General features: G+C 51.6%; 1 protein-coding gene across 15 annotated transcripts in view; it reads left to right on the top strand.

Annotated features, from left to right (window-relative positions):
- TNK2 (tyrosine kinase non receptor 2) overlaps window positions 1-20512 on the top strand; it is a gene marked incomplete at its 3' end in the record, with an annotated part of 47328 nt that extends 26816 nt beyond the window's left edge. For 2 of the 15 annotated variants that reach the window (XM_079156123.1, XM_079156133.1), the window contains 14 exons: window positions 331-401; window positions 2459-2680; window positions 4047-4199; window positions 5121-5398; window positions 6834-6960; window positions 7356-7502; window positions 7609-7703; window positions 12812-13006; window positions 15091-15182; window positions 15782-15904; window positions 16552-17900; window positions 17994-18089; window positions 18214-18341; window positions 19677-20512. In XM_079156123.1, the coding sequence (XP_079012249.1) occupies window positions 331-401; window positions 2459-2680; window positions 4047-4199; window positions 5121-5398; window positions 6834-6960; window positions 7356-7502; window positions 7609-7703; window positions 12812-13006; window positions 15091-15182; window positions 15782-15904; window positions 16552-17900; window positions 17994-18089; window positions 18214-18341; window positions 19677-19683 (3083 nt within the window). Of the gene's footprint in view, window positions 1-330; window positions 402-2458; window positions 2681-4046; window positions 4200-5120; window positions 5399-6833; window positions 6961-7355; window positions 7503-7608; window positions 7704-12811; window positions 13007-15090; window positions 15183-15781; window positions 15905-16551; window positions 17901-17993; window positions 18090-18213; window positions 18346-19676 lie in introns of those variants that run through there. The other 13 variants (XM_079156132.1, XM_079156126.1, XM_079156136.1 and 10 more) reach the window with 9 other exon arrangements.
- Between the last annotated feature and the right edge of the window lie 388 nt (window positions 20513-20900).

Genomic DNA, 20900 nt, shown 5'->3' with positions numbered 1-20900 from the left:
ATACCAGTAACATAAAATTATGAGAAGAAAACTAAAAATCGAGAAAATGTAATCCATTGTCTTGATTGATTTTTCTTGAGTTGAAAAGACTGCTGTTACTAAATTTTGGTGGTTAAACACCTCCATCTAGTTTGAGAACCACTGCCTCGAAGTGGAATGCATTGACCGTCTGTCCTGGTTGGCTGAGATTGATTTAGTTAGTGTCATCATGGTGGGCATTGTCTAGAGTGGGCCTACCCCAGGAGCACTGAGGAGCCTGTGAGGTGGGCAGTGGCCTCTCCGGGGAGTGAGAGCTATCTAATAGAACCTAATCCCATTCCTTCCTTGCAGGCCAACGACGGCTATGGGAAGCTGTTAAGAGGAGGAAAGCCATGTGCAAACGCAAGTCTTGGATGAGTAAGGTGGGTGAGTGAAGAGTGGGGTCTGGGGCAGTCTCAAGATCCTCACTCTGCCGCCAGTCCTAGAAACCTTCCCCCATTCCCCACGCGAGTGTAATCTCATTCTTTTCCCCTGTACTTTGTACAGACCTCCCTCCTCCAGGGTCTTATCAGGAAGGGCACTTGTGGAGCTGCCCAGCTAAGTGTCTGTCTCTGGCGGAGATAGACATGTGAGCAGCCTGTGTGCAGCAAGGTCTTCACAGCCCCTCTTGGCGTGTGGGAATAGGAGCGTGTTGACAGCGCATCTCCACTTGAGCCTCGTTCTGACTGAGTGTTGGGGCCAGTGGCCTGTCTTGGTGTGTGGGGTGGTAGGGACTGTCTGGACATCTTGCCTGGTTTCCTCCTGCCCGCCCTCTATGGTGTCTCAGTGTCTGTGGTCATCTGGCCCTGCTGATAGCTTCCTTCCCCATGGCCTCCCCCACTACCTTGTCCTAATTTGGGTCTGTGGTGTAGTCAGTCGTGGTCTGACTCAGTGGAGCTTTACCCATTGTCTGGAAGACAATGAGAGAGGAAATGAACCAGTTGGGACCTCCCTCCCCACTCCTGGCCTCAGGGCTGGCATGGAATGGGGGATGGGCAAGGCAGAACAGCTGGACTGGGCTTGGGCAGTAGAGATTTCCTAACTGCAGCCTGGCAAAAGGACTGTCTTTGGGGATTCTGTGGCCTTTTCTGGGGACACAGTTTTGGGCCCTGGCCCAGGTTTTAGGGAAGGATGAGTGTGTTGGGTCTGGCAAAGGCAGGAGAGAGAAGCTGTGTGTGTACCAGGATTCAGGGATTTGGGGTCTCCCACCAGCTCACAGTAGGTGTCTGGGAGGTCAGTGCCCTCTCCACTAGCCCCATTGCCCAGCTCACCTGCAGGACTCTGGGGAGCCTAGGCTCCTCCTGGAGTTAATGATCATGAAGGTCCTTGTAAGATGAACATTGCTTGCAAACATAAGGAAGTTCAGTTACTGGGAGGAAGGATGGAGTGAGGCCAAAAGACACCCTCAGATTTGAGATATCTCCTAGCACACATAGATAAGACTTCATCAACTCTTAAGTGGGGTGAAAAGAATCCACAGCCTGAAGCCAGACTCTGATACCCCACTGAATGTGGCCAAGTCAGACTGACATGGCCAACTCTGCTGCTTACAGCCTTTTTCCTCTTGTCCCCTGACCTTTGACTCCTCCCCTCTCCAAACTAGACCTCAGTGTCCCCTCCAGTCTTCATTCTTTCTCAGCTCTTAGTTCTAGGCACTTCTCCAGAAACCCAGCTGTCTTCCCAGGTTCTTCCCAGTAACACACACACTCTCATATATCCCCCCCCCCCCCCCCCCTCTCCCCCTCTCCCCCTCTCCCCCTCTCTCCCTCTCCCTTCCTCTCCCTCTCCCCCCTCCCTCTCCCTGCCCCCCTTTCCCCCCTCCCTCCCTTTCTTCCTCCCTCTTCTTTATTTCCCTCCCTCCCCACTTCAACCTCGGACTAAAATTATCTAAAATTATCCTCTCCCCTGGGCAGTATGAAGGGCAGCCGACTCCCTAGGGAGGGTGGAGACAGACAGCGCCAAATGGTCAACCCAGAGTAGGGGCCAGGGCTAAAAATGGACAGAGAGGTGTTTGTGGAGGGCCCCTCAGGCTTCTGCCTCATCTTTGAGGGTTAAGGGCTGGAGTCTGTGCCTGGTAGGGAATGTAGGAAGGGAGGGGTGGAGCAGGAGGAGGGCAGGGAGGAGACTTAGACTGGGAGGCAAAGTGTCCCTGACTTTGGGCTCTCTCAATACCCTCATCTGGGTGTGGGGCCACCATAGCCACAGGCTGCATGCCTGTCAGTCTGTTTCAGACGTTTTCACCGGGAGGCTACCCTGCTGTGGGTTCCCTGTTATGGGCGTGATATGGAGGGAGGATGGGCTTCCAGCCAGTCTGTCCTCTGGCAATGTGGCTCAGCCTCGAGGTTGAGCCAAGGGCTAGCAGGGAGGCCTAGAGGGGTGGAACTAAGTGACTGGCTCTGAGGTCCTGGGTTCCATCTGGCCCCTGGCTGCCTTCAAACAGGTATTCAGTGGAAAGCGACTGGAGGCTGAGTTTCCCCCTCATCACTCTCAGAGCACCTTCCGGAAGCCCTCACCCACCCCTGGAGGCCCAGTGGGTGAGGGGCCTCTGCAAAGCCTCACCTGCCTCATTGGTGAAAAAGACCTGCGCCTCCTTGAGAAGCTGGGAGATGGCTCCTTTGGCGTGGTGCGCAGGGGCGAGTGGGATGCCCCTGCAGGGAAGACGGTGAGCTCCGTGTCCGTGGGTGGCGCCAGAAGGGTGGGGCCCCTGACATTCGTTGAGGTTCCTTTGCCCCTCTGCTGGGATATGAATGCAGCTGGGGACAGGTCATAAGTGGCTTATCCTGGAGTCCGTGCTCAGGGTTAAATAATCACATTTGTTTCATTTTTTAATTATAAAAATAATTTACTTACTGTAAAAGTTTGGCAACAATTCAAAAGTTTTTTTAAAAAATTGCCTATAATCCCACTACTCAGGGGAAGCAGAGTTAGTATTTCTGCCTTTTATTCTCCCTCAGGTATTTTGTTGAATTTAGTTGATTTTTACTTTTTCTTTTTTTCCCTTTTTCCAGTATTAGGTATTGAACTCGGGGGGGTTCTACCACTGAGTTACATCCCCAGCCCTTTATATTTTGAGACAGGTTCTTGCTAAGTTGCCCAGGCTGGCCTCAAACTTGGGATCCTCTTGCCTCAGAGTCCAGAGTCACTAGGATTATAGGCATGTGCCACCACACTGGGCACTAGTTAAATTTAATTATTTATTTATTTATTTATTTATGCATACATACATACCAGGGATTGAACCCAGGGGCACTTAACCACTGAGTCATATCCCTAGCCCTTTTTTATATTTTATTTTGAGACAGGGTCTCACTGAGTTACTTAGGGCCTCACTAAGGTGCTGAGACTGGCTTTGAAATTGGCAGTCCTCCTGCCTTAGCCTCCTGAGTCACTGGGATTACAGGCTTGCACCACCATGCTCAGCCTCTAGTTAAATTTTAGATACAAACTTTGGATATAATTTTTTAGATCTTATCCTTTTTCCTTGGTGTTTTTCCCCTGGGGGATAACATGCACTAAGGCATACAATTAAGTGAGTTTTTAACCTATGAATAGAATCTTGTGAGCACTGACCAGTTGGTGTGTGAGCAATTGCCAGCACCCCAGAAGACTCTGAGGTCCCTGCCACTTAGTATCACCTAAGTTCCCACTTCCATCACCATAGGTTAGTCTTTGGAATTGTATTGAAAGCATTTTCCTTTCATACCAAAGATATTTTTAATAGACTGTGTTATTATAACATGTTAGTATTCTGTCATCATACTGATCATCTCTTACCTTAACGTTGCTGTTTAACTTGGGAATTTCCCAGAAGGGGAATCCCATCTAATGGCCCCCGGGGGTCAGACAGTAGTCTTTCCCTTTCTAGGATACTGACAGAATATATAAGTTCGGCACTGGTGTCGTGCTCTTCCATACAGACAGGTAGATCTGAGGCAGAGGTCTTTGAGCCAAATTGGAGGGAAGAATAGGTTATCTCAGTATTGGGGGCCAGGCAAGTCCTGACTCCCTGCAAATTCTGTTTTGGCCAGGTGAGTGTGGCTGTAAAGTGCCTGAAGCCAGATGTGCTGAGCCAGCCAGAGGCCATGGATGACTTCATCCGGGAGGTCAATGCCATGCATTCACTTGACCACCGAAACCTCATTCGCCTCTATGGTGTGGTGCTTACACCGCCCATGAAGATGGTGAGTGTTGGGCAGTTGGGGGTGAGTACAGGAAGCTGCCTGTAGGTTCTGGTCCTCCAGGTGTGCCACACTTCCTGCCTGTGCTGACAAAGGACAGAGGCTCCCCAGATCCACCTGATGTGACAAAGGGGCTCATAGGGGCCCAACCCAGTGCTGGCTATATCATCTCTGGATTTTGCTATTGCTCATTGGCAAAGAGTTATATCCATGGGGAGGGCTGACCTTGAGTTAATTTTTGTAATTTCTATCCTGAACCTCTTTGGGCTGCTTTTTTCTCTCTGAGCCTGAATTTCTCACATTGCTTGGAAGGAGAGGCCTGAGAAACTATAGGACTTGTGGAGGTTCCTAGCTTTAGTTAGCTTTTTTGCTGCTGTGACCAAAAGAACTGAAAAGAACAATTAGAGGAGGCAGTTTATTTAGGGACTCACAGTTTCAGAGGTCTCTGTCCATAGACAGCTGGCTCCATTCCTCTGGGCTTGAGATGAGGTTGAACATCAGGGCAGAAGGGTGTGGTGGAGGGAAGTGGCTCAAGACATCACACCAGAAAGCAGAGAGAGGGGGAGAGAAAGCTTTGATCAACAAGGACAAAATATGTACCTCAAAGACACACCCCCTACTAACCCACCTTATCCAGCCACACCCTACTTGTTTCCAGTCACTACTTAGTTAATCCCATCAGGGGATTAATTCACTGATTGGGTTAATAAGGCTCTCATGACCCAGTCATTTCACCTATAAACCTTCCTGCATTTTCTTACACATGAACTTTTGGGGGACACATATCTAAACCGTAATTATAGGTTAAGAAGAAACATTGAGTAGTCTGTGACAGGCCTTCAGGAAAGAGACTGGGAGTTGGCATAGGCTGTTCAGAGAGGGGTGGAACTCATCCAGATTTATTCCTCTTCTCTGTGGCCTCAGGTGACAGAGCTGGCACCTCTGGGATCCCTGTTGGACAGACTACGTAAGCATCAGGGTCACTTCCTCCTGGGGACTCTGAGCCGCTATGCTGTGCAGGTGGCTGAAGGCATGGGCTACCTGGAGTCCAAGCGCTTTATTCACCGTGACCTGGCTGCCCGAAATCTGCTATTGGCTACCCGTGACTTGGTCAAGATTGGGGACTTTGGACTGATGCGAGCACTACCCCAGAATGATGACCACTATGTCATGCAGGAACATCGCAAGGTGCCCTTTGCCTGGTGAGGGGCAGGTGCTGCTGGCTCAGAGGGCGTGGACCCACCCTGGTCCCAACAGACCCAAGCCTAAAGCTTTTGCAGCCCTTGGCTCTGCCTGGGCCTGTCCTTATCTGTTCTGGGCCTGGAGCATCCTTGTGCGCCCATCCTTTCCTACTTCTGTCCATGAATTCTCAAGGCGAATACTGGAAGGCACAGGGATAAATGCTGTGGGCCCAAGGCTGTGCTACTTAGTAGAGTATTAAAAGACTTCCTAGAGACTTAGGTCCTAAGACATTAGAAGGGTAACCAGGCAAGACAGGTTGGTAATTGTGTTTTAGGTAGAGCTACTGGCTGGCAGGGCCAGGCTGAACTGGGCCTCATAGGCTGCTCACCTGTGTACTATGGTGGTACTAGGTGGTCCTGACCTCTATGTGGGCTTACCCTGTGATGAGATCATTGTGGTCCCCTGGTGCCAGAGGCACCCGAAGAATAGTCTTTGGGGATAGGAGGAATTTAGAGCTGTAGGTGTGGGCAACTTTTTTATTCAGGACATATGCTCACCCTAGTTGATAACTGATTCTGTAACCATCAGTGACCATGTATCCTAGATTATGCCTGGAGTGATTAATAACATACTCTCTTGTATGCAGACATCCTGATTTGGGTGATAAATTGTGAGGTCACCTTTTTTTGTTTGTTTGTTTTTTTAACCACCCCTTTAAACAACCCTGTGGAGTACACAGGTTATTATTCCCATTTCACAGAATAGGAAAATGAGGTTTAGGGATCTTGAGTAGCTCTCCTGGAGTTCCATCCTGAGAGCGTCCCATGAGAGATCTTTTTATTGCATTTGAGGTGCATGTTCCTCATTCTGTACTTCAGCACACCCTGGGAAACCCCTTTGGAACTTCACCATAGTGCTGTCTCTCTCCCATACCCAGGAGGGAGTCCAGGGCAAGTGTGGGTATATTTGGGTAAAGCCAGTGTAACTTTTTGCGCCTATTTTGTTTCTTCCCCAGGCTTTATCTGAATTTTCCATCCACACCTTTATGCTGAAATGGTTTCAGATCTCTTGCTCTTCCACAGAGCTAGAAATTGTCATCCTCCTACTAGATAGAAAATAGTCTGAGACCTTATGAGCCCTTCCTGTCCTGGAGCTTTCTGACCTCCTCCTTTTCCCTGCTTCCCTGACAGGGAAACCCCTCTCTCCTTCCACCATCCCAGGCTTTATGTGAGTAAGAGACCTGAGCATAGGTGATTTTCTCCAAGGCTGTGCACCATATATGGTTAAGAAGTCCTGCCCTTCCCTGTGCACTTCATACCATGTCCCTGGTACCCACTGTTGAGCCTGGCACACAGGGCAACAGTAAATGCTTATCAAATCAGTATTTTATGTCCCTTTGGGCTGATGCAGGTAGGGGTGCTCAAAAACCCTTCTCTTTGACCTGTCCTCTGCCAGGTGTGCCCCTGAAAGCCTGAAGACACGTACCTTCTCCCATGCCAGTGACACCTGGATGTTTGGGGTCACACTGTGGGAGATGTTCACCTATGGCCAAGAGCCCTGGATTGGCCTCAATGGCAGTCAGGTGAGGGCAGGAGATGTATTCCTGTAGGATGGGTAGGGGGGTAATTCTATCCCTGGTTCCTAGCCTGGCCTTGTTGGAACTGGCTGTCATCTGATGGACTCCCTCTTCCTCCATGCCCCATGTTTGTACCATCCATGGAGAACTGAGCGTAGAGAGGGACCACTCCAGTGGATCAGGGGAGGGGAGAACTAGAGTTGGCTCTCATTCTTTAGCCTTTGCTACAGTGTCTGACTGATCTGAGGCTCTGGGGAGGGGACCTTCCCTGGCAGTTTCCTCCTTTGGAGGATAGATAGGGCAGTCAGCAGTTCCAGTTCTAGGATGGTCTGGAGGAAGATGGGAGATGAAGAACTGAGAGTTCTTGTCTATCCTCAAACTCTGTACCACCCTACCATCAGATCCTGCATAAGATTGACAAGGAGGGGGAGCGACTGCCCCGGCCTGAGGACTGCCCCCAGGACATCTATAATGTCATGGTCCAGTGCTGGGCCCATAAGCCAGAAGACAGACCCACATTTGTGGCCCTGCGGGACTTCCTACTGGAGGTAAGGAACATGTCTGGTCTACCCACAGGAGCTGGGGTATCTAAGCAAGGAGCTGCCTGAGAGTTAGTCCCAGGGTGGTCAGTGAGTGACCTGTCTTTGTCCCCAGGCCCAGCCCACTGATATGCGGGCCCTTCAGGACTTTGAGGAACCTGACAAGCTGCACATCCAGATGAATGATGTCATCACTGTCATTGAGGGAAGGTAGGGCTGAGCCCTGGACTGGAATTCCTTAAAGGGCACAGTTTGGAGGGACATTCCTTTAAGGTTCCCATGGCAGCACTTGGATTGGTGGCAGGCCTGGGTGTCAGTGTGCAATGGCAACAGGTCTGGGTCAGTCTCCTGAGGGAAGGAGTCAAGACACAGATTCTGTAATTCAGATGAAATTTTCCCTAACTCTACCTCTGTTACCTTTTTCCTACTGGGACCAGCCCTGACTGTGTGGATCAGGGCCAAGTTGCATTACGTTGAGGCTGTGACCCAGCCTAGTGTTAGGGCCACAGCAGAGCACTTGACTCCTGGATATTCCTCCTCTCATTCCTGTACTCATCATCCTTCTTCAGCATAGACCCTTTTTTTTTTTTTTTTTTTGTTTTGTTTTACTTTGGTACTGGGGATTGAACCCAGTGGCATTCTACCACAGAGCTATATCCCTACTTCCTTTTATTTTTTATCTTGAAACAGGGTCTTGCTAAGTCCCTTAGGGCCTCACTAAATTGACAGCATAAGACTCTTTATTACCTACCCAGGTATCTCTTAGGATCCCAAAGCAGCCTGCCCTTGCCTAGGTCCACTTTTGTCAGCTGTCCATCCTTGCTGCTGAGCCTCATGGTGTGGGGTTGTCCAGTCCTACAACTTTCTTTTTTGTCTATTTTATCTTTTCCTCATGGCTGTCTCCTAGGGCTTCACAGTCTTGGGTTTCCCTCTATCCTCAGCTTGGGCCTTCCACCTTCTTCCCATTCTTCCAAGTCACCCTTTGCAAGACTCTCTGTTCTTCAACCCACCCCCACCCCCTACCCCCTACTGGCTAAGTGACTCAAATATTAGACTCATACCTGCAGCCCCCTGTAAATAGTTCTAGGGCCTGCCTTGGAGGCCTCACCCTCTCCTGGCCCCACCTTTTGTTATCTGATCCCCAAGGTGTCTGAGGAACTGGTTAGGGCAGGCTGGAGATGCCTTTGGGGCAGGGGGTGAGTGTTGGAAGACTGGGAAGAGTGAAGAAGAGGGAATTCCCTGTTCTCCCCTCCTCTGACACAGAATCAGGCAAGGATGTGGGCAGGAGGTGTATGTGTCTAACACAGCTCTTTCTGCCTAGACTTTGGGTTGAGGGGTCTGTGGGGCAGTGGTCAGATCTTGTGCCTCATGAGGACTGGTGGGTAGGATGAGTCTGAGTTTGAGTGTTGGAATAGGCCTTGTATTCCCTATTCCTCTGTCCCAGGCCAAGGTTTTCTCACCTTTGGGCCTAGTACCTGAGAATAAGAATGATATTCCAGCAGGTTGCAGGGGTATGTATTGTTGGGGAGTTAGTTGTGGTAGAAGAAAACTGAAATTGCTAGGAGAGACCTGGGGGACAGGAAGAAATAGTGCCAGTTTGCAGCTGAGGTGGCAAGGAAAGGGGTTGTAGGCTTTGCACTTTGGGGAGCAATCTGGAAATAGGAAGATTGAGGGTGGACCCTTTCTGGAAGTACCTGGCTGAGCCTTAAACCAGAAGTTTGGACCTTAAACCAGCAGGTGGGAAGGGCTAGCAGACAGCCTTGGACCTGACCACCCCTTCTGTGCTCCTATAACCCCAGATTTTTATCACCCCTGTCTCTCCTCACCACCCCCATCTCCTCTCAGGGAGCCTGGGGGTGACTCAGGAGTTTCCTGTGTTTCCTGGGTGTGTGTCTCTGGAGCTGGCGCCCTGGGTCATTGTGAGCAAGGCAGTCTGCGGGAGGGGCTGGAGGAGCGGCTTCTCCTGGAAGGCTGTCTTGGGTGCACCCTGTCCCTCCCTTCCGTCACAGACTCTTGCTGTATCCAGCAGCTGGTTCTGCCACCGGCTGCTGCTGTCACCAATGGTTTAGTACACGGGACTCCTCCTCCTGGGCCACCAGCCTTGACTAGGACCACAGTGCCTGCCCTGGGTCCCTGGAGCTGCTCAGGAGGTGGGAGGTGAGGGGCAGGAGGCCACAACAGCCGGTGAGGCTTTGGGAGTGGGCCTGTGTGTTGGTGGTACCAGTGCTTTAACTCTGCCCCCTTGTTTTCTCACTCTCCGAATATCTCTTGTTTGTTTGGCTTAGTCTATCTCCATGTCCCCAGGTGCATGGGCTGTTTGTGTCTCTTTGGGTGATGGTTTGTGTATGTGGGTCTCTGTTTCTCTGGCTCTTAACTCTCTCCTTATCTGGGCTCTTCTCTTGGTGTTGAATTCCTCCTCGCTAAAGCTATCTCCATTGTGTTTCCTAGTTCAGAGCCTGGGAAGCCACTTGTATGTCTCCAGCTCTGACTGATTCTGTAGGCTCAGTGCTTCTCAGAATGCCAGGCAGTGGGCAGAGAAGACACCTTGGAGGTTTGTGAGTTGAACTTAGACTTTGTCTAGATTTGGAGGAACAAATGATGACTGCTCTTTCTCAAAGGGTCTTATTTGGAGGGTAGGATGTCTAGTAATCATTTTGCATTCTATTTTTACAGAAGTGGTGAAGGGGGCCCTAGATTTGAAGTCCATTTACAGGTCCTTGGCCTGGGCTTCCTCTGCTTCCAGTGGAGGTGTGTCGTGGGGGGCAGGCACTAAGTATGTGGGTTATCCCTTGAGGCCAAAGGTACTTGAGACCCCCTAAGACAAGGGGCGGGCATAGGGGTGTGTGTGTGTTTTCTGAGAGAATGTTTAGGCAACGTTTGTTGTTAAGCCATTTCTTGATCAGGATAAGATCAAGGTGCTGAGATTTCTAGAGCTGGGGCAGCCTTAGACAATTCTCAGCCCAGGCCACAGTTTTCTGTCTTCTCTGCCCCAGGGGATCTGCCAGGAAGCCTGAAGGCAGCAGGAAGTAGAAAGTTTATGGTGAGGGTGCTGAGCCCCCTTTTCACTCACCCCAGGCTTTCCCATATGCTTCATTCATTTTGGATGGCTGGCCTGGCTCTCCAATCGCTGTGGAGATTCTGATGGGTGTACTACAGGGAAAGAGGGTATGTTTGGAGCAGGCTGGTGGGAAGGGCTGGCCCTAGCCTTGTGGGCTTCTGGCACCTTGGCTCCACTGAGCCCCAAAGGGCATATGTGGGCTGTGAGATGAAGCATTGACCAACTTGGAATGTTAATTTGAGACTTTCCCGGGGAGAGTGCTGCCTCTCAGTGTGCCTAGGTGCAATCCCAAAAGACTTCCCTTCCTCTGGTAGCAAGCATAATTTTGAAAAATGATTTTGGGATTTCCAGTGGCCGTGGAATTCTGGCCTGGGCTGCACCTATAATAAGGGCAGGTGGCTTTGGTGTCTCCTTTCACTCTTAGAAGTGTGTTCAGAAGGAGGCATCTGTGGGAGGAGATGGGCTGTGTTGGTAAAAGGAAAGGCATAGAGGGAATGACCTCCTGGCAGACCTGGCCTTGGACATGAGTCCACTCTACTGTGAACAACGTCTCCTCCTTAGCTGTGCTTCCCACCTAAGTTAATGAGCACCTCTAAGGGGGTGTGGAGAACAGAGTCCCAACAGCCAGCCCCGGGGTGGTGAGGGGCTGCCCTATGGAGGGTGCCATCAGGGAGCCTGTGGTGTTGCTGGGAGCAGCACTAGGCCTGTCGTACTAGGCTGGTGCTGCTCTACCAGCTTCCATGGGTGGCTCTGTGTGCAGTGGGAAGTGTTTTCTCCTCCTTGGAATGGGCTTGCTATTTTCAGATGGGTCTTGTCCCTTTTTAGGGTGTTGTCTTCTCTTCTTCCTTCCTTTCCTGCCCTTCCCACCCTGAAGGCAGGGTGTAATCACAGGGTTGCTGTGTCTGGTGGTGGGCTAAGCAGGCAACCTTGTTTAAAAGGAGGCTGGCTGTGGGAGCCTGGCACCTCCTCTGCTGGCTCTACTTCTTACCTCCCTAAGGACTGCTGTGCTCATGGGGGGTGACTGTCGGTCTCCAGGACAGGCTGTTTTGGAGATCATGCCATCATCCCAGCTGGACTGTATCACCTCAGGAAGCAGTGGGTCCAGGTGCTCAGGCATCACCCCTTCCTGCATCCTCTTCAGCGTCTCTGATCTCCTGTATTTTGGAGGAGACCTTTTGTGTGCTTCTGGCTCTGGGACAGGTGACACGAGGGTGAGGGAGTGACAGGACACATGTGTCATAGCAGCAAAGGACTTTCACCACTTGTGCCTTAGACCAGATTCTGCCTGTGTCACCAGGTATGAGAAATTCCAGCAGCAGGTATAGTAGTAGTATATAGTAGTATAGTCTCACAGTCTGTCAAAGCTTTTGGGTGTTGGAGTGTCCAGGGGAGACCTCTGTTCTTTTCCACCTGTCTGCCTGCCATCCTAGCACAGGCCTGGCTTAGGCTGCATTAACACACGCTTTGTGTCTGTAGTCAGAGAGAATGAGACTAAAGGCCCCATAGTCTGCCTACACTGCAAGTTCTTAGTTCCCTTCTGGACCCTCATTTTAATGTAAGAATAGAACTCCTGAAGAGATGGGCAGGGTGACAAGGGCCACGGTCTCACAGCCCTGTCTCTTGGATTTGAGGAGCACTGGCAGAAAGAAGTCTTGGCTTGCTCCGGGTGCTTGCAAACACTTGAAGGTCTGCACGCAGGAGATGGATTGCAGTTGGAGGGCTCTAAGCTCAGTGCCAAGGCCCATAGTGCTCCCTTGGGCCCCTGCATCTCTTAAAACTCCTGGAAACTGACTAAAGAGTAAAATGTGATGCCAGAAGAGGACTGGGGCCAGGCCTTGCCAGGGGAGTTAGGGAGGCAAAATAGTATTTTGAGAGGAGTGCTGGCTTTGCAAACTTAATGACTGGATTTGAATCCTGGGTCTGCTGCAATCGTTCTGGTAACCATAGGCAAGTTATGTCGCTTGTTACAACCTGTTGCCTTATTTGTAAACTATAGGAATAGCTGCCTGACCTACCTTGGAATCTTAGGGTAAGACTGTGAACAAACAGCCAGGCCCTGTTCAGGGAGTGGCAGGTCATGGGAGTGCTACTGGGGGAGGTGGGCTGATGCAGACTGTCTAGTTCTAAGGCTTCTTAAGCTGCTCTTCTGTCAAGATAGCAGTTTCTGTGGGCAAAGAGCTTGGTTTGAGAAGAGTCCCACTGCCTGGGCAGTTCCCCTACCCCTGTGCCAGGTATCTACCTTGTCATCTCTGTTGGACAGGGCTGAGAACTACTGGTGGCGTGGACAGAACACACGGACACTGTGCGTGGGACCCTTTCCTCGCAATGTGGTGACCTCCGTGGCTGGCCTGTCAGCCCAGGACATTAGCCAGCCCCTGCAGAATAGCTTCATCCACACAGGGCATGGCGACAGTGACCCTCGCCACTGCTGGGGCTTCCCTGACAGGATTGATGAGTAAGTACCTGGACAGGGCCACTGGTCCTCTCTGGCCCAGGGATCCCAGGGTCAACAACCCCTTACCATACCACACATAAGCTCTCATGGGCTCCTTACCCTTTGTGTTTGTCTCCAGCCCCAAATCCCTGCCACCTTTCCCTCCTGATTCTTGCTTTGCTTTGGGGAAGCTGTGGAACCCTAGAAAACCCTAACCTGAGAGTCAGGATTCCTTCTCCTCTCTTGGTGAGTTTGTGAGCTTACTTACTCTGTAAAATGGGCACATTTAACCGATGGGGTTGTGTGTCCACTTATGAGGTAAGGGTTGTAAATATATTCTGATTGGTTGGTTGGTTGATTGATTGTAACTGGGGATTAAACCTAGGAGCACTTAAGAATGAGCCACATCCCCAGCCCTTTTTTATATTTTATTTAGAGACAGGGTCTTACTGAGTTGCTTAGGGCCTTGCTAAGTTGCTGAGTCTGACTTTGAACTTGAAATCCTTCTTCCTCAGCCTCTGGGATTACAGGTATGTGCCACTGTGCTGGCTTTAAGTATACTGTGAATTAGAAAGTATTGCTGAGTGTAGTGGCGCACACCTGTAATCCTCACACCTTGAGAGGCTGAGGCAGGTGGATCTCAAGTTTGAGGCCAGTCTCAGCAACTTTGCAAGATCCTGTCTCAAAAAAAATACTAAGGTCTGGGGAGATAGCTCAGTCGGTAGAGTGCTTGCCTTGCAAGCACAAGGCCCTGGGTTCAATCCCTGGCACCGCAAAAAAAAAAAAAATAAATAAAATACTAAAAGGGCTGGTGATGTGGCTCAGTGGTAAAGCATAAAGCACCCCTGGGTTCAATTCTTGGTATCAAAAAAAACAAAACAAAATAAAAACCAAAACCAAAAAACACTGGGGTTGGGAATTCTGAGGTCGGACTCACAATCTGGTTTGGTGTGAAGGTTACCAGAGCCATGGCCTTAATGCTGTCTGGCACATTGACTTTGGGAAGTTAGACCGTGGAAGCAGTTTAGTTTGAAAGCTCTCACAACTTCTGTATTTGAGCAGTTTTCCTTTTGCTGGTGGTACTAGAGTCCCGGACAGATCCAGGTGGGAGTGCCCTGGAGGGAGCTTCCTGCAGGGTAACTTCAGAGGGAACAGCAGTGGCAGCTATCTCCCCCACACCCCACTGTTTTCTGGATTTCTCTGCAAAGCTTACTGTGTCTGGTAGGGGGTCGTAGTCTCCTTTAAGTAAAGAGTAAGGTCACTGGGAGGCATCTGGGAAAACACAGAAGAATTAGGCACTTCCTGGATGCCTCCCCCCAGAGAACCCCCTGGCAGTTCCTCCTGCCAGCCTCCATGCCTCTTGGCAGCTCTTTGTCTTGATAACTTCTCCTGAAGGGTATGGTAAAGCAGCCCTTCACCCTGCATGCCTGGCACACTGGAACACGAGGCTCTGAGAGGGCTCAGTCAGGGTCTCTCTCCTCATAAGAATCAGGCAAGGGCCTGTGAAAGCTGGGGCAACCTCCAGGAGGAGACCAATGCCCTCTGCCTCACTCCTGGCATGCTGTGGCCAGCCCAGCCTCATTCCTCTGGGCTTTAATCAGCCCCAGTGACTAAGTCCCAGATACTAACAGTTGGCACAGGGGCTAAGGATGAATCTGAAGTAGGGCTGGTGGCCCAACTTCTCCCCCAACTCCTGCTAGTTGAGCAGAAGGATACCTCTGCCACCCTGACCAGGTGTACTGGAGCCCAGAATACTTCTGCCCCAGGCCCTCCCAACAGGGCCTGCAGGACAGAGGAGCACGCACCAACAGATAGCTGCCTAGAGTGGCTTGGGTGCTGTGGTGGGAATTGAGGACTTTTTCTGCCCTTTCTCCTTAACTTATGAAGCTACAGCTTATATCCATAGAAGGGATCAGGATCTATGGATTGGGAGTTGGGAGTCCTGCCCATCTGTCTCTTAAAATGAAGTGGCTTTGATGTTGTTTTCCCCTGGACACATTCAGAATTTTATTTTCTGCCCATACCCAGGGTTTAGGCTCAGAATTTCTTCCAGAGGTTTCCTCACTGCCACCACATCACACACTGACCTGGCTCTCTCCCCACAGACTCTATCTGGGAAACCCCATGGATCCTCCCGACCTGCTGAGTGTGGAACTGAGCACCTCCCGACCCACCCAGCACCTAGGAAGGGTGAAAAGTAAGAGCCTGCTCACACCTTGGTTCCCTTGTTCACTGGCTACCCGGGAAGGGCAACTGTCTTCTCAGACCACCCTGAGCCTGCTGTTCTGCTCTGGGGACAGCTGGGTCAGGGCAGCAGGCGGGACAGCTGTGACCCTGGCTCTGACTGGGCGTGGGGTGGAAGAAGGGAGCAGCTGTATCCGCCGAGGTGGGCATCCTCGGGTTGGTCCTGCATCAGCCCTGCCCGCCTCAGCTTCCTCCTCCCTCCTTCCTCAGTGGCCTGCTCAGATCCTAGCTTTCCTCTCTTCCCCCTAATCCTGCTCTCCTCTCCTGAGCCAAAACCACCCCACGGGTTCCATCTCAGCCAGGAGCCTCATCTATCTCCTGGTTCCTGTCCTGTCATTCTGAAACACGGTTGTCCCCATCCTGCCGCCCATTTCCTCCCATATGCAGTTGGGTTTGTATATTCACTCACTCCTATTCACTTCTCTCTCTCCCCCTTCCCCCTCACTGCAAACCCCCCCCCCCCCCCCAAACACTCTCTGGCTCTGTCTTGCTCTCTTGTCTTCTGTCTTGCTTGATCACTCTCCTCTCCTGTCCGCATGGCCTGTCTTGCAGGGGAGCCTCCACCTCGCCCACCTCAGCCTGCCATCTTCACTCAGAGTAAGTGGGGCTGCTCAGGATGCCTTGGCCCCTGCCCTCGCCCCCTTTCTTCTCTCACTTCTCCTCTCTTCCTGGAAGGTACAGATTCCTGGTGGCTGACTGGGTGGGAGGGGAAAGCAGGTGTGTGCTGTGAGCTTTTGCTGACCTGGCCCAGCATGCCTGCCTCCCTGCTCCACACCCCCCCAAGACCTGGGTTTCATAAGCAGGTGTGTGGTCTGGCACTCACCTTTCCTTGCTCTGCTGTGGCTTAGCCCTGCCTCACTCCCTTTCAGATTTGCAGAGGCTATATCTGGGCTTCTGAGGTGGTGGTTCAGGAGCTCTGTCCTCCCCAAGGATGGCTTCTGTTGCCTGTGCCTGCACTAATGGTGTGCTGTAATGGAGGTGGGGATAAAGGATTACTAACAGGGCCCAGAACAAGGGTATTAGGGGTCTTGTGTTGTTGGGGGAGCATCAGAGACAGACACAAGTGGCAAGTGGCCTGTTCTAAATTAGGTAGAGGCAGGAGGCTCACCAGCCCCCATAGAGGGCTGAGAGATAGCAAGCTCCATCCTCCCGTTGTGTGGGGTCAAGTGTACACTGAGAATTTTGGCAGCTGAGAGCCATCCTTTTTGAGAATTGGAGGGTTGGAGGGGGATACTTGGCTTTCTTTCTCATATCCTACCTTCCCTTGTCCCCTGTCCCTGCCTAATGCTGCCTCCCTGTTGGGGTCTCCCTTTCCATCACAGAACCAACCTATGACCCTGTGAGTGAGGACCAAGACCTACTGTCTGGTGACTTCAAGAGGCTGGGCCTGCGGAAGCCAGGTCTGCCCCGAGGGCTGTGGCTGTCAAAGCCCTCAGCCCGGGTGCCAGGCACCAAGGCAGGCCGAAGCAGTGGTGGCGAGGTCACACTCATTGACTTTGGCGAGGAGCCTGTGATTCCAGCCTCTCGGCCCTGTGCACCCTCCCTGGCACAGCTGGCCATGGATGCTTGCTCCTTGCTGGACAAGACCCCTCCACAGAGTCCTACACGGGCACTTCCACGACCCCTGCATCCCACGCCTGTGGTGGATTGGGATGCACGCCCTCTTCCTCCGCCCCCTACCTATGATGATGTGGCCCAAGACGAAGATGACTTTGAGGTCTGCTCCATCAACAGCACCCTGGTGGGTGCAGGGCTTTCAGCTGGGCCCAGCCAGGGAGAGACCAATTACGCCTTTGTGCCAGAGCAGGCGCGGCTCCCCCCTGCCCTGGAGGACAACCTGTTCCTCCCACCTCAGGGTGGGGGCAAGCCTCCCAGCTTGGCCCAGACCTCAGAGATCTTCCAGGCACTGCAGCAGGAGTGTATGCGGCAGCTGCAGGTCCCAACCGGCTCACTGGCCCCTTCACCCAGCCCAGGGGCTGATGATAAGCCCCAGGTGCCTCCACGGGTACCCATCCCCCCTCGGCCCACACGCCCACGTGTTGAGCTATCTCCAGCCCCCTCAGGTGAGGAAGAGATAGGTCGTTGGCCTGGACCTGCCTCTCCTCCCCGCATACCTCCCCGAGAACCTCTGTCCCCTCAAGGCTCGAGGACCCCCAGCCCCCTGGTACCACCTGGCAGTTCCCCATTGCCACTCCGGCTCTCAAGCTCACCTGGGAAGACCATGCCCACCACCCAGAGCTTTGCCTCAGACCCCAAGTATGCTACACCCCAGGTGATCCAGGCTCCTGGCCCACGCGCAGGTCCCTGCATCTTGCCCATTGTCCGGGATGGCAAGAAGGTCAGCAACACCCACTATTACTTGTTGCCTGAGCGCCCACCCTACTTGGAGCGCTACCAGCGTTACCTGCGTGAGGCCCAGAGCCCTGAAGATCCGACCCCTCTGCCTGTACCCCTGCTGTTGCCCCCACCCAGCACCCCAGCCCCTGCTGCCCCCACTGCCACTGTTCGACCAATGCCCCAGGCTGCCCCAGACCCCAAGGCCAACTTCTCCACCAACAACAGCAATCTAGGTGCCCGGCCACCAGCCCTGAGGGCCACTGCTCGGCTGCCACAGAGGGGCTGCCCTGGGGATGGGCCAGAGGCTGGACGGCCAGCAGACAAGATCCAGATGGTGAGTGCCAGGCTGGCTTTGTGGCGAGTGGGTAGGGGCCCAAGGGATCCAGAGGAATGAGCCTGAGTGGTGCTGATGGGTGGGTGTGCCCAGCTGCAGGCCATGGTGCATGGGGTGACCACAGAGGAGTGCCAGGCGGCCCTGCAGAGCCACGGCTGGAGCGTGCAGAGGGCTGCCCAGTATCTGAAGGTACTACCACCTCCTGCCTGCTCTCTGGCATGCAGGGACCCTGAAGAGTGGTTCTACTGCTCCTAGCCCCTACCTCCTGGCTCTGACGCAAGGGAATCTCATGATACCACTCTCTGCCCCTCAGGTGGAGCAGCTCTTTGGGCTGGGTCTGCGGCCACGAGTGGAGTGCCACAAAGTGCTAGAGATGTTCGACTGGAACTTAGAGCAAGCTGGCTGTCACCTTCTGGGCTCCTGTGGCCCTGCCCACCACAAGTGAGTGAGCCCTACACTCTGCTGTACCTCCCTGTCCTGTGAGGGGTCCCTAGATCATGCTGCAGGAAGAAAAACCCAACACCTGAAAGGCCATGCATAGCCAGGTGCAGACAGGGCTTTCCACCTGGGAGGGAGGCGCAAGACCCAGGAAGCAGGCAGTTTGGGTTGAAAACGATTCCTTCTAAGTGAATGTATTTGGACCTTCAGCCACTTGGTTTTCACTGGAGATGATGAGTAAAAGAGGAACTTGCAGCCTCTGGGTGAAGAAGACTGGCTTCCCCTGCTCCTCAGGGTAGCTTGTGTTCCAGGTGGCAGGGCTTTAGGCCCAATAATTTGAACAAATGGTTCTCACCTCTTTTTTTGTTTGTGTTTTAACATTTCAAATGTTAATGCCTTTTTTTGGAGGTGGGGATTGGGGATTGAACCCAGGGGCGCTTTTACCACTAAGCTTACATCCCCAGCCCTTTTTATTTTTATTTTTTTAAATTTTGAGACAGGGTCTCACTAAGTTGCTTAAGCCCTCGCTAAGTTGCTGAGGCTGGCTTTGAACTTGTGATCATCCTGCTTCACAGACAGTTGCTGGGATTACAGGTGTGAACCATCGTGCCTTGCTGAATTTCATTCAAATGCCAAAGCCTTTTAAATGCCACCTCCCCGCCCCCAAAGTTCCCTTCTTTCCTGTAAAAAAAACTTATGTTTGTATATAACAAAATATATAGCATATAAATAACATAATGATATACAAATATATATATGAAACTTTTATTAAGTCCAACATAGTGAAACACAGGTAAGTGAGTGAAGTATAGGTATCATTTCAGGAAGCTGGTGGGATGTGGGACTCAACCTGCTGAGCTTTCGAGGTGGACAGCCCAGGTGAACCAGTCTTTGCTGCTCACTGATGGTGTGAGCTTATGCACATTTCTGAGTCCTTGACTTCCTCATCTGTAGTTTCTAGTCAGAAGCAATTAGAAAGATAGGCGAAGTAGATCTGTCATATGCAGGATAGTCCCTAAGTGTTGAATATTATCTTGGGATTATTCTTCCTAATCTGCATTCAGATAAATTTAGAATTTGTTGTCTGTTGTCCTTGGATATGCCAATACATAATAATGTTGTTCTCTTAATTTATTCATAGTTTATTAAATAAAAAACATTCCAGGATTATAAATTCCAGAATTATTGCCTGAACTACCAGTTTTCAAGACATTTGCCTGGTGCCTAGAGGCAGTGATTTCCTGTGACTCTTCAGTGCTCAGCCACACATGAGTTTCCATAATCTGTTTATCTAGCCCATGTTGATGGAGGGACTTTTGATTCTTTCCCATTCTTTAGGCGCTGAGGGGCGTCTGGAGATCGAGGGTCTGCTCTGAAGGAATCACTTGAGCCTATCCATGTGACAAGGGTAGGGAGACACTCCCACCCAGGCCTGGAGAACCTGCTGCTATCTGCTGCTCCCAGTGGACAGAGTAAAGCCAAGGCAGCAGGAGGCTGGGAATCCTGCCTTGCCCATCTCTCCCTCGCCACGCACTGTCCCTGCACATTTTTGTTCAGACCTCAGTGCCCCAGTTAAGAGGTGGGAAGGAGCCCTATAATAGGCTGGGGGCTGCTTTAGCAGGCCCTGTGTGTGACCTGACTCTGGCTTCAGTCTTTGACACGGCCTGTGACTGGAGTGTGTTCTCAGGCCCTGCCCAGGGGAACAAGACTGAGAGGAAACCAGGCATGCTCCTGGGCAGGGAGGATGTGTCGGCCCCATGGAAAGGTTGGTCAGCACCTGGAAAACCCTAAGGGCTGGGCCCTTTTCCAGAGAGCCCCTGGCAGGCTGTTGAGAGTGCCACACAGAATGTGACTTGTGGCCTCACCATGAACATGTTATGAGATTTGTTTGGTCTTAGACTCTTATGCCTGGATATAACTCGAGGCTGTTTAGGAAGCAGAGAAGGGGTGCCAGACCATCTTCTGGCAGGGACCAGGGCCAAGGGCCCCAGGATTGGAAGGAGACCAAGGGGGCATCTGCCCTTGGGGGGATACCAATGCTTCCTATTTGACCAACCCTAATTCCCCCCTGTACCATCCATGTTTTCCCACCAACCTCTGTGGCCAAAGTTGCTGCCCTAGCTATCGATATCTGCTTCTTCCAGAGAAATAAAGTTAGTTTCTATTTTATGTTATTTACTTGTGCCTGCCTGTTTTTGTGCTTGTTGGTCAGCAGCTTGAAGCCCCAAGACTCCCCAAGTCACTGTCAGGGCTTGGAGCTTGTAGCACCACCTGTAGGCCGAGGGAGGAAGTGCAAACCAGGAAACCCCCCTCAAGCCTAACAACCGCTAGCAGGGCTGTCCCAGAAGACAGTCTGCTTGGTTTCTTTTGGTTTTTGGTTTTTTTTTTTTTTTTTTTTGTAGTTGTAGATGGACAGCATGCCTTTATTTATTTTTTTATACAGTGTTAAGAATTGAACCCAGTGCCTCACATGTGTTAGGTAAGTGTTCTGCCACTGAGCCTGTTTTTTGGGTGTGTGTGTGTGTTTTTGTTTTTTTTTTTTTGGTTTTGGTTTTTTTTTTT

The sequence above is a fragment of the Sciurus vulgaris genome (assembly GCF_902686455.1).
Source record: "Sciurus vulgaris genome assembly, chromosome: 10".
In the NCBI taxonomy this organism is placed as follows: Eukaryota; Metazoa; Chordata; class Mammalia; order Rodentia; family Sciuridae; genus Sciurus; species Sciurus vulgaris.
Note: the sequence above shows the minus strand (reverse complement) of the source record. Positions and strands in the feature narration are given on the sequence as shown.